Source organism: Mesoplodon bidens (assembly GCF_964165515.1).
Source record: "Mesoplodon bidens genome assembly, chromosome: 8".
NCBI lineage: Eukaryota > Metazoa > Chordata > Mammalia > Artiodactyla > Ziphiidae > Mesoplodon > Mesoplodon bidens.
The window spans coordinates 8,258,275-8,270,940 of record NC_138165.1 but is presented as its reverse complement, the minus strand read 5'-3'; the positions used below and the strand labels follow the sequence as shown (position 1 = coordinate 8,270,940).

Below are 12,666 nucleotides of genomic sequence, written 5' to 3'. Positions count from 1 at the left end.
CCCACTTGGAATAACAGTGGTTATCCCTGGCTAGTGGTATCGTGGGTGATTGAGTCTTTGTACTTTTTCTCCAATTCCTAATTTTTCATTATTACCACAGTAGTAGTATGAAAGAAAAATAACCTTTTGTAAAACAAAAAATCATGCATCAAAAAAATAGATAAGCTACATAACCAAGGATGAGTGCAAAAAATTGGAACGGTCCTACAATGATGGCTAAAGACAAGACAAGCTTATATTCTTATAAGCTAAAATATTTTGTAAAATATTAAAAAGTTTAATATTTATTTAAAAAAAGACATGTAAGCAAGAGTAAGTAAAGTCTGCTTGTTGAGGCACAATGATAACTTGTTAACAGATGGAAAAAAAGACAACAGGACAATCTCCACTTGGCACCCATTCCCCAGCTGGACAAATGGTCTTCAAACGGGCAAAGGCAGAGGAGACGTCCTTACAAGGGCAGAGCACGCAAGCACTCTGCATGCATTTGAGTCTCTGGGACCCTGATAAATACTACTCCAGCGTCCTGAAATCAGTCAGAAACATTATGGCCAAATCAGTGTCAGGGATATGTCGGAAATCAGAGACCAGGGGAACAGTGGAAAACTAGAGAAGCACCAACACCTGCTGTGTCTGAGAAGCCAGATGTAAAATGAAAACCTGGCTGCCTCTTCTCAGCCCTGCAACTGTAAAGGGAATTTATTAACCTTTCTGAGTTTCAACTTCCTGATTTATAAAATGGAAATGTAACGCATAAGTCCTTGAGTGTTGATGAGGAGTACATGAGACAACGCTTGTAAAATGCCTCATTAGATGTCAAGCACATAGAAGGCGCTCAGTCAGTACCCGGCAGCTATATGCATATTTTATAAAAGGCTGGCTCTAGAAACCTGGCACTGTCTGTAAGAGCGAATTTTAATCCTTAATTTACCATTCAGAGTTTAAATTTGGGATTCTACATGTGTCAGTATAAGGGGCAGGTAAGAAACAGTGATGAGACATCTGAAGGGGAGAACTGGGGAGAGGCTGGAAGGAGAAGAAAACATTCTTGAGAAACTGAGACTTGCAAAGAGCCACACCCTGGTCACCTAGGAAAGACTCTATTCCCTTTACGAGGGGAGGGACTCTCTTTGGAGAGAGTGACTGCAAACAAAATGCAGCAAGCTGTTCCATGTCTTACACTGACTCACAAGAAGAAGACAGGGGCATGGAGCCCCGGAGTCCCCGACAAGCTCCTGGGACCCTCACTCCAAGGCCGCAAGCAAGCGTGTGCAGAAGTGGTGGGTGGGAAGGATGGAAGTTAATGGCAACAGGGCTCAGCTCAGAAACCTAAGAAGACAGCATCTAGAAATGGGAGAGTATTTTCAGTAGGTAGAGAAAGAAGAAAACAAACAAACAAGACCCAAAGGCCAGCTCTGGCCATCCATAAAAATTTTTTTATCATTCCTGTGGCAAATGTATTGACAGTCAACCGAGGAGTAGGTTCACACATAAAAAAAGGAAATAAACTAAGCAATTTGAACTGTTATCAGAGACCTACAATTTTTTTCCATTTTCCTTTATCTTGAGATTATTTTCTAATGAGCTGCAAACAGCATTTTATCTAGCATTTTATTGCATCCTGGCTCCATCATCAGCAATGTGACCTAGGGCAACCTACATAACCAATCTGTGCCTTAGTTTCCTCACCTGTCCAAAAAAAATACTATTACTTCATAGGGCTGTGGTGAGCACTAGATAAGTTACATATAAATGCTTAGAACAATGTTTGGGCACTATGTATTTGTCAAGAATTTAAGTCATATTGCCAAGCAGAAGACGATTATCTTTAAAAACTCCATTACAAACGAGAAGAAGAAATAATGTGTCTCTAGAGGCCTGAAATGTTTAATAGGTAAAGAGACATCAGGCCCAGTTTGATCAACAGCTACACTGGCCTTTTATTCTTGGTGATACAGCCAAAAAATGTAATATTTCTCACTCTCTACCCAGGGCTCCAAGTGAGATTTGCACATGAAGATATTCAATTAAACATTAAATATTTTTTACACTATTGATACTATGTATAAAATAGATAACTAGTGAGAACCTATTGTATAGCACAGGGAGCTCTACTCAGTTCTCTGCAGTGACCTAAATGGGAAGGAAATCCAAAAAAGAGGGGATATATGTATATGTAGAGCTGATTCACTCTGCTGTACAGCGGAAACTAACACAACGTTGTAAAGCAACTATACTCCAATAAAATAAAATCAAATAAAACAACATGCTGAAAATATCAAAAAAAAAAGAATTGGATTTTATAAGATTTGATACAGTAATATATGCCTATAGTTGTAATTCTGGAAAAATAAACTTCCTACAGCTTCTTAATGAAAAAAATTAAATAGTTTTTACGTTATTGTTTTTGAATAGGTAATACACAGACTTAGTATAAAATCCAAATAGTACAGAGTTTATAGGGAAAAGAGAATTTCCCTTCCTCTCCTGCCACTGGCTCCCCGGCTCCCTGTATCAGCGGAGAAATGAAAGCATTTCTTTTCACTTCTTTTAAATGAAGCATCATTTTAAAACAAGGGAAAGCAACAGCACATCCAACCAATTGGTTATTATTTGTCATGAAAATGCGATTAGGAGGAAACTTTAACAGCATACAAGACTCTATATTGGTTTAGCGGAAAAAAAACTACAAAATTACATTCAAAGTATAATTCTAATTCACTATAAAAATACACATTAAAAACACAAAAGAAATATGTCCAAGCATCAAAAGTGGCTGCTTCTGTGTTGTTAGATTAGGGTTGATTTTCTTCCTCTCATCTATCTTTTTTTTTTTTTTTTTTTTTAATGGCGGCACGCGGGCTGGCTCCGGACACGCAGGCTCAGCGGCCATGGCTCACGGGCCCAGCTGCTCCACGGCACGTGGGATCTTCCCGGACCGGGGCACGAACCCGCGTCCCCTGCATCGGCAGGCGGACTCCCAACCACTGCGCCACCAGGGAAGCCCCTATCAATCTTTTTAAAGAAAACTTTAAAGATGTTCTAAACTGAACGTCTACCTCACAACCAGGAAAAAAATTACTTGCTGTTCTATCATGTCCTCTTAGTATTATTATTTAATACTGCCACCAAATCTGAAAACAGCATCTGGCTTCAGAGTGTAACTATGTTAAAGGTTTTCCATTTCTCCCATTTCCAAAATGGAACTGTGGAAAAGATACGAATTACAACCATAAACTGACAGAGGCTTTTTTGTTTTAAATGAGCATTTCATGTCTTTCATCATCAAACTACTGTTATTCTTTTCACAGTAATCACCTGGGGAGACCACACATTTATTCTTAAAAGTAAAAAAAAAAATGCAGAATAACTCTAGACATTATTTTCTAAAGGAAGTGAATTTACAGCCAGGCGTTGAGGCTCCATTCCCATCAGCTCACGTAGGGAGGCTGGGGGGTGAAGGTTGGCAAGGTCCTGCGGGGCTCTGGCCCAGCGTGTTTTGAAAAGGCCCAAAGCTCTCCTCTGGCCCTTGCACTGGGGAAGTGGGCACATGAGTGCAGACCCTGAGGTTAAGATACACTGTGCTTGGGGACAAAGGCCGTCCCAGAGTTTCCCACACAAAGCTCAGAAGCTACTCTGCCATCCCGAAGGCGTCATGGCGGTGGTCACCTCAGTGCAGCAGCTCTAGTTCGTCGTCTGCTCTTTGGAGCTACGTGAAGTTTACAGCTGCCGCTGGCACAAATGAGGAAGGGCTTCGGGTCTGGAAAACTGGAACTAAGGGAAACACAGGGCAGTGGTTGTGGCCCGTTCTACCCTGAACGCTGGCATCGGATACCGGGCACGCACGGCGGGCAGGGCCTCCCTCACCTGTGCACCCGAGATCAGCTCTTGGGCAACCCGGCAGATGGAAACCTCGGGGGGCAGGGGCTTTTGTGATTTAACTCAAAGGGCTGCTTGGAGGCTACGACCCTATGCTCTTCCGTTACAGAAGAACTCAGGCAGGGAACTCACCGAGAGGTCAACCACTGTCTTGACGGCCTTTTCTTTTCTCTTGATGAAGTCATCATCCTGCAAGACAAGAAGACACAGGGATGAAACAAATCTGCCTGCGTAAAGATGGGAACTCAACTGGACTGCTCAGCAGTCCGTCTTATAAACTGACTTCTCGTCACAACTTTGCCTGAAGAAGTCTCAATTTTCTAACAAATTGGAGTACATCCTGCATGGGAAAAAGCTAGGGCCTCTGCCGATGGCTGCGAAACAGATCCCTATAGCTGGTGAGAAAGAGGGGGACCACAGGGTGTAGAGGTGAAGACAAGCGTTCTCACTTCAAATCCGTATGAGTCTGCAACCCCAGCAAGTTACCTAACCTCTGAGCCTTAGCTTTTCCACCTGCAAAATGGGGATGGTACCGCCTATCTCAGGGAGCAGTCACGAGGATCCAAAAGCAGAAGGCATGTGATGTGCCGGGACTGGAATGTAGTATCTGACAGTGATCGTTTAGTACTGTTGCTGTGATTACTATTCAGCTGTTACTATAGGTGTGTCCCAAGCAGGTGGGCTCTCGAAAACCTTCATAAGACTACACAAAAATACACTCATGCTCTTGTAATTTAACAAAAGGTCCAGATCCAGTACCAAAATTGAGAGACAAGGACCAAACTGTAGGGCTTGACACTCAGTGCCCATTTAAACAGGCGATTCTAATGAACCAGGAGGCCCAGTTTCAGTGCTGATCAGGTGGGGGCAGGGATGCCACGCAGGTGGGCGGGAGTGCAGGGGAGCCTGAGCGTGCTCTGAGCCTTCCCAGGGGTCCCTCACTGTGCACTCAGGTTCCCAACTGGGCTAGAAAAGAACACTGACCTCAGGGAGACTGTAGGTTTTCTGGAACTGGGAAATGGAGTAGGAACGGATGTAGTCGCCCATCTCTTCTTTTGTTTCTATAGCTCGCTTCACCAGCCACTGGGGAAGAAAGTAAGGAAACGTGAGCCGATAGGGATGAAACACACTGTGGTAAAGGCCAGCTCAGAGACGGCACGGGTCCTGCACCCGAATCACAGAACATGAACTGCCCAGGTGGCGAATAACCACCAACACATACTGCCCTGCAGGAAAAACAGCCGCTGGGTGTCTGGATGCTGAGATCCAGGGGGACCTGAGCTGAGAGCCGCGCAGGAGCCTTCGAGCCTCGCTTCAGGTGCCCGGGCCTCAGTTTCCCCCTCTGCTAAAGAGGAGGTGAGAGTATCAGTTCCCTTCACGTCACAGAGCAACTGTGGGAGCAAATGAAACACAAGCACTAGACAGCTCTGTAAACACCTGGGGCCCGACACAAACAGAGCTGTCCCCCAAACCTCCCCGCGCCGAGTGGCAGATCCTACCAGAACTCTCTCCTTCCCGTGCTGCTCGCACCGCAGACCAGAGGGAGGGAAGGGAACCAGTGAGAATGCCTAGTGTAACCCTCGTTTGATAGGTGGAAAAAAATCCCCCCAGTATTCAGACTTGAGACCCGGTGTACTGAGTACAAGCCCTCGGCTTCAGGTGAGCTCGGCACTCACAGCACAGCGCTCAAATCCACCCAACACTATAAGGTAATCGGCACTGGGTGCGTTTTACAGAATCGGAAGCTCGGAGAGATGACGTGATCCGCCCACCGATCCACAGCCAGCAGCCACACAGCCGCCGGCCACATCGGGACACTGCGCGTCTGGGCTTCACGCCGCGTGTCCTAGGTCAACGGGGCTGATATGCGCACACCCACGCCCCACAGCCTGCGGGAGGCCCAGGCGCTCTGCAGGTGAGAATGCAAAGTGCAAAAAGAGCCTTTGCTTCTCCTCCTAACTCTTCATTCATTCCCGTTATAACTAAAGAACTTTACGGAAGGACGCTATCCTCTCTCCAGAGACAGCTACTGCATCTCAGGAGCAGTTTCTGGACAGCAGCTGTGCTTCCCCGGGGCAGGGCCACACGTGGCAAGGTTCAGACACATGCACACGGCACAGGGCTCCTGCGGGGACGGCAGGAACGTGCGCTCAGGGAGGGCGGCCCGCTCAAGTAAAGGACACACTTAGGAAGCAGCTGCCCAGGAGAGCAGTGGCTGCAAATAATTCTGTGAGGAGTATTCTTTTGTTGCTAGTATCTTCCATTTGTTTGCATCACTCCACTCCACCGCCCCACCAAGCAGTGACCTCAGGCACTGACTAAAACCCAGAAAGGCAGGGGCAGAAAATCGGACGGCATCTGGGGCTACTCCAGCCCCTCACCTGTACCCCAGCCCCGGCCCTGGACATCTAAGGAGGCTGAGTCACTGCTCAACTCAACTTCTCTCTGCTTCGCTTTGCATCGGGAGAGGCAGTTTCTGGCCTTTCATTGTTGTTGCCTTTTCAGATCTGCCTCTGTTAATTAGATCGACACTGAGTGGTAACTTGGCTGGATCCTGGAGAACGCTCAGATGAGGAAGGCAAAGCCCGCTGATTCAAAGGATTCCTTAGAGACGCGACCGCTGTGTCTTGGAGTTCCCAGCATGAAGGGTTGCGGAGGGAACCTCTAGGACGGCTGAGCTCTGCCACAAGCCCCTGGCATTTGAGAAGAATACCTACCCTCACAGGATTCATGTGCCCCACATGGGAGAAAAAGATGTGACCTGGAACTACCAGTAGCCGGCAGTCAGCTCTTCTTTCCTCCTGGTCGCATTCAGAGAGTGTCACCGCAGCTGTGCTAAACAGCGCGAGCAAGGGTGGTGGGCCTCTAGTCCCACACAAGACAACCAGTTTAGTGGTTCCCCGTGGCTGGTCCACGATTGCTCTTTCACTGGTGTCTGGCAAAACAGAAAACTACAGGCATGTGGCGAGTTTTTCCTAAGGCTACATGTATTCCATTTGAAGGACTGTCCTTTATTCTGAGAGTGAGAGTTAAATGGCCTCTCTTTTAGGAGACGGTAAAGAAAGCAAAATAGTTGTTGCCTTTAAAAGCGTCCCTTCCTGCTAAAATACAGGTTGCAACCACAGGTCAACCTCTATTTGCGCTTTAAAATTTTACAGATCCACGAAATTAAGATATGGGATAACCATCAGAGAGGGCTCTCACATCCAGACAGGAAGCCCTCTGACATTCCGCTCACAACACAAACATAAGATACTCAAAATGCCCAAACCAACTGTAGACAATCACTTCCCTTTCATCCCCTTCTCATATATGGACTAGAGTTTTGGTCCTCAAAGTTCTAGCAGAGTTTTGAGTAAGGTCTAGTCGCTAGAGATCCAGGCTTCAGGGGAAAGGGCAACAACTTCACAGTATGATGGGGTTGGAGGTTTCTGTAAGACTCTACACAGACTCCCTACTTCTTACTTTCACAAAATGATTGGGTACCATCCATCCCCTAACAAACAAACAAGTCAAATCCTGAGTTAAAGTCCTAGCCTCAAATTTACAAATTTCAGTTATAAATTTCAACATATTTGATTTGAAGTCTAGTGCAGGGGAAGATTCCCAATAGCAGTAACAACAACAGAAACAACTATATAACACTTACAAAGCACTTACTGAAAGGTGCCAGCCCTGCAACCAAGTGATTTACACGTACTAACTTACTCAGCTTTCATCCCGTCAGATAGGTACTATTATTATTTCTACTTATCAGGTAAGAAGTTAAGTCATTTGCTCAAGATCACACAGCTAGAAAGTGGCAGAGCCCAGATGTGAGCCCAGGAAGTCTCCAGAGTCCAAGTTCTTAACTGCTACACCACATAATCTTAACAGAATCACAAAACCTCTCCAGCAGGGGCTGTGCGGCTTTCCTCTGGGTGGCTGCATGGTGGTGGAGGGGAAAGTACAGGCTTAAAGACACGGAGTTTAGAGGAATCTGCCTCTCCACTCACTAGTTCTCTGCCCTTAAGCAAACTGATTATCCTCTCCGAGTCTCACTTTCCTCAGAGGTAAGACTGGGATTACAATAGATGCTTCAAAGAACTCTATTAGGATCCGAGGCAAAGTACTGTCCACACAGCAGGCAACAAAGGTAAGTCCCTTCGCTCCTCTTCTTTCTGTGGTGCCTGGAGGAGGGGCTGAGACACGAGAACCGCACAGAATACAGGGACTTGTACAGCAGGGCCACTTAATCACAGGGCCTTGGGGAAAAGCCAAGGTGGAGATAGGGCTCCTGTTAGAAATTTAGTCCTTTGTAGGACTGAATGCCTACAAAGTGCCAGACATTCCAAGAGCTGCTGGAGACACAAGAGCAAGCTGGACAGCCATGGTACCTGCCCTCAGGAAGCTTACAGTCTGATGGGAGAGATGTACAAATGACCAAACATCGAATGGACACAGTCACAAACTGCAGTGAGGAAGCTTCCGGTGAGGGTAGGGAATATGCCATATGAGAGGATATAGCAAAGGAACCTACTCTAGATCTGGCAGTCAGGGGAAGCTTTCCTGAGAAGACTTGGTGGAACTGAGATCTGGAAGATAAAGGTAAGGAGAGAAGGGAAGACCTTCCCACCCTGAAAGGTCCCGCGACAGGAGGAAGCACAGTGTGTATGAGGAAATTTGAAAGAAAGTCAGAGGGGCTAGAATAGAAAGAACAAAGAAAAGCAAAGAATAAATTGAGGCTGGAGAGGTCAAAGGGGGCCAGCGCATGGGGTGCGATGGGGGGCTATGGGCTTCCATCTTTACCAGAAGGGCAATGAAAAGCTACCCATGGAAACATTCAAAGATCAGAACAGGCGACGGTGTGAAACTAGGGTAGACTGAGTACTGGCAACGTTCTGAGGAGTGTCATCATGTTTTGCTGCCACCAAATCCATACCACACCCATCAGATCCAGGACCTAGGCCAGACGGCCCAAGAGCCAAACCCGTTACAGGAATTCCAATGTTCAGAGGTCAAGAAACCCCACAGATGCTCTTACCTGGACAACAGGAAATATGTGAATAAAATCCATCCCCTGGATCTGGTGGGGCTCCAGCTGGTGTGGACATTTCATTCTTGGCAGGACGGAGACAATTTTTTCTGATAGAGCTCTGCTCAGAGAAAAACAATGAGCCAAGAGTGAGAACACACCAAGTGGCTCTTAAGACATCTCTCAAGTCTGGCTGCAACCCAAAGGGATCTGAGGTTTCTCAATAGCAGACCATGACCACATTTCTCCTGGCTGATGTCAAATTGAGAAAAATAAGCACAACTTAGGCTTGTGTGTGTGTGGAAGGACACAAAACTATCTTCATCCTTAATTCTAACATCGTGTTCGTCCTACTTTTTACATTAAAATATTTTGTTTCTTGAAGTTATGGCGGTGTTTGAGGTAGGAGCTATTTTTTTAACATCCTTACATGGTAAAATAAAAAGTTATTAGTGCTGCATATTCTTTTACATTTCACTTAACTGCCCTACTTTTTCCAAGTCTGGAAACCATTAGGTTGAACATTAAAAAAAATTGTTCTAAATATCATTCAAGCAACAAATAATTACCAGACTCTGTGCCAGGTGCCAAGAATATTAAGACAAAACATGAGGCCTCATGCTCAAAAAAATAAATAAATAAATAAAAGAAGTTCTCTACTCCAATACAAAATATTTTTGAAATAAAAAATAGCCTTTGGGGGCTTCCCTGGTGGCACAGTGGTCGGGAGTCCGCCTGCCGATGCAGGGGACGCAGGTTCATGCCCCGGTCTGGGAGGATCCCACATGCCGCAGAGCGGCTGGGCCCGTGAGCCATGGCCGCTGAGCCTGCGCCTCCGGAGCCTGTGCTCTGCAACGGGAGAGGCCACAGCAGTGAAAGGCCCGTGTTCCGCAAAAAAAAAAAAAAAAAAAAAAAGCCTTTAATTTATTTGATACTCTAAAATTAACCCTATATGCCCTCACTCTCCCTTCCAGAGAGAAGGTGCTTTCCAGTTCGCACGAGGGACACTTGATCTCTCTCCTACACCTTGCTCAGCCTTCTCTTGAAGTGGCTGGAGGAAGAGAGCAGGAGTCAGGCTCCTTGAGGCCCTGAGCATCGCCTGCCTCAGTCAGGAGTTGAGCACAGCTGGATGCACAGCTGAGCCCTGGCCTGGGTGGGGCAGTTTTACGGCCGGAGTGACAGAGGGACTTGTGTGCAAGTCCACTTCACCACAGATTTAAATCTTCTCTAACCAGCTGCTATTTGATCTCCAACTGTCTGGTTCCTATTTCTTACACCTTAATCGGATCACATTCAAAAGGAGAGAATAGAGGTTATTTAACGGGTCCGCGAACCCCCAAAGCCATGGTACATAGCCTAGGAAGCCTGAGAAACAAGTCACAAGCTGTGGCCTTGTGAGGCCATGTGGAGAAATGGGAGCTCTGGCTCAGCCTACATGGATAGTTTAGGTTATACTCCATCTAAGACACTAAAAAAAAAAAAAAAAAATCGTAGCTAGTTACAGCAGCTACTGTGTAGCTCCAAGTGTCAGACTTTTCTCTAATAGATGAAGGCCCTGTTGAACAGTCACCAGGTTCTTATTAGATGCTTCAAATGCAGTAAGTTTGGGGTCTATCTCTCAAAAGTATTTCTTGTTCAAAGAAATCTTGTATACTTTTGTCTTTCTGCAGTTCCATAATCCTTCTCAGGGGACAGACGCCCTTAAGACCGACACCTAACTCAGGCCTGGCTGAGAGTACTTACCTCACCGATGTTCCCTTTGGTATGTTCCATGCCCTCACTCTTGGTAGGAACCAAGGTAGCAATTCAGGGACAGAAGCCAAACAGCTCCCAGAGAATGATCCCTGGAGAACCTGCTACAAAATCACGTTTATGTCTACAGTAGCTTTACAAGGTGGGGCCAAGGTTAAAACTGCTGAGTGGAAACAGTCACAGCCCCAGCTCCACTGATCACAATATCGAGTCCAATATGTTAAGAGAAAAAATCTGGAGAGGGAAGACTGATCCCTGCTGCACACAGTCACGGAAGGAAGGACTACCCACCTCCCAGGAGAGGAGCACACGGGAGGACGTTTCCACCGCAAACAGAAGGGGTTGTGTGTGTGTAATTTATCCAAAAGGTCCGAGACGGGGAAGGAAAGTGTCATCTGACTCCCAGCAGCCCCTGCAGGCCCTCCTTTCTGAGCAGCCCGTCCTTAGGACACATGCATCTTCTCTGCCACGAGGTACATGTCCTGCCCCAGTGGGGAAGCCTCTGGTCGTCCAACTCTTCCTGGGGCCCAAATGGGAGTTTAGTTGGAAGGATTGGCAAACCCATTTGGCAACATAGCTAAGGCTCTCTCTCTGAAGAGCTTTACTTTTTAATGTGGTTTCCATAAGACGCCCATTCCTTGTTCCTTAATTTCTTTGAAACCTGTGAGGGGAAGAGATGGATGCCTAATTGGCCCTGCTCCCCAGACTCCAAGCTTAGCAAATGAAGATGGTCCCCAGCTCTGGCTTTGCGTCCTTGCTCAGGGCAGGTCTTCACTAGGCATTCACATCTTGGTTTGGCAGGAGGAGAGCGCCCTCTAGTGGCTACAGATCCGTGGGTCTGTGTAGGGTTACTGATTGCCTACAACCAGTCAGCAGCTTACAAATCACCATCCAGCCAACCCTCTACCTTCAGACAACGTTCTCCCTGGCCACTCCTCAGAGACGGCCCACTCTCCCAGTTCACAAGGGCCCTGAGGGAAGGACGCCCAGGGTCATCTCAGGGTTTACAACCCTCTTCAACCCGCTTCCCAGAAATGACTGCCAAGTCTGCAGTGGGGGTGGGGGCCGGAGGGAAACAGGTCGGCCGAGGGGCAGAAGTCAGGAAGGCTTCTTGCGGAAACCTACCAGCCCCCATTCGGCGTCTCCCTGGGGCTCAGAGGAGATCCTCTGACTTTCTGAAAATCAGGGAACATGACAGTCTCAGAGGTCACCAGATGGGTTTCCTAATCTAAGATCCCTCATCTAACAAGCCCACGTTTCATTACAGGTGACTGGTTTGAGTCCTTAGCTTTCTAAGTGTTCAGTGCACTGTTTCCCCCTCCACCGCAAACAGTGTGAAAGAGAGTGAATTAAACCAGGGTCTAAATTCCAAGTTCCATCACCTACCACGGAACTTCTGGCAAGCCACCCGGTCCCACTGGTCCAATAATCCCATCATAAAACAAGGGGTAATCCCTGTCCTGCCTGTTCAAGGGTTGCTGTGAAGGTAAAATAATAAAATGCATGTGTAAGTACTCTGCACACAGGTGGCTAGTAAATATGTGCTGTAGAAATGAACCCAGTTATAAGCCTAAAATCTCATTTATGGACCTCAGAACATAGCACTCTGTGGTAATGGGGTTTTAGGACAGGCTGGGGATAGAGGGTCGAAGCTCATGGAACCCCCAAGAAAGAAGGATCAAGAAGGAGGGCAAGGTCCCAACGGAGCCTGGAAGATAACTGTGCCCTATACACAGGCAAGTGTGCTCCTCAGAGGTGCTGCTGGCCCCCGCTCACAGCAGCTGGGGTGTGCGGAGACACTGCAAACACACGGCGGTATTAGTCTGATCTGCAAGTAACCAGAAACTTTGTGGGGGGGACCCCAAACACAGAACATATTCCAAAACCAAACAGAAAAGATGTTTGGATAATTCAGTGCCCTATGGCTATGCCATTTCTCCTGCAGATAATAAAAGACCCAACTGTCTGATGCACTGCTAGGAGTCTGCTGGGTCTTTACAAGTTAACGCTTGTCAACAGCT

The 12,666-nt window shown here is 46.9% G+C and overlaps 1 protein-coding gene across 2 annotated transcripts in view; it reads right to left on the bottom strand.

Moving 5' to 3' along the window:
* The window catches only part of CCDC93 (CCC complex scaffolding subunit CCDC93), an 88,676-nt gene that overhangs the window by 66,066 nt on the left and 9,944 nt on the right, over positions 1–12,666 (bottom strand). For both annotated transcript variants that reach the window (XM_081242611.1, XM_081242612.1), the window contains exons 4-6: positions 8,903–9,014; positions 4,864–4,962; positions 4,012–4,068 (exon numbers count right to left, since the gene is read on the bottom strand). In XM_081242611.1, coding sequence (XP_081098737.1) covers positions 4,012–4,068; positions 4,864–4,962; positions 8,903–9,014 — 268 coding nt within the window. The remainder of the gene's footprint in view (positions 1–4,011; positions 4,069–4,863; positions 4,963–8,902; positions 9,015–12,666) is intronic.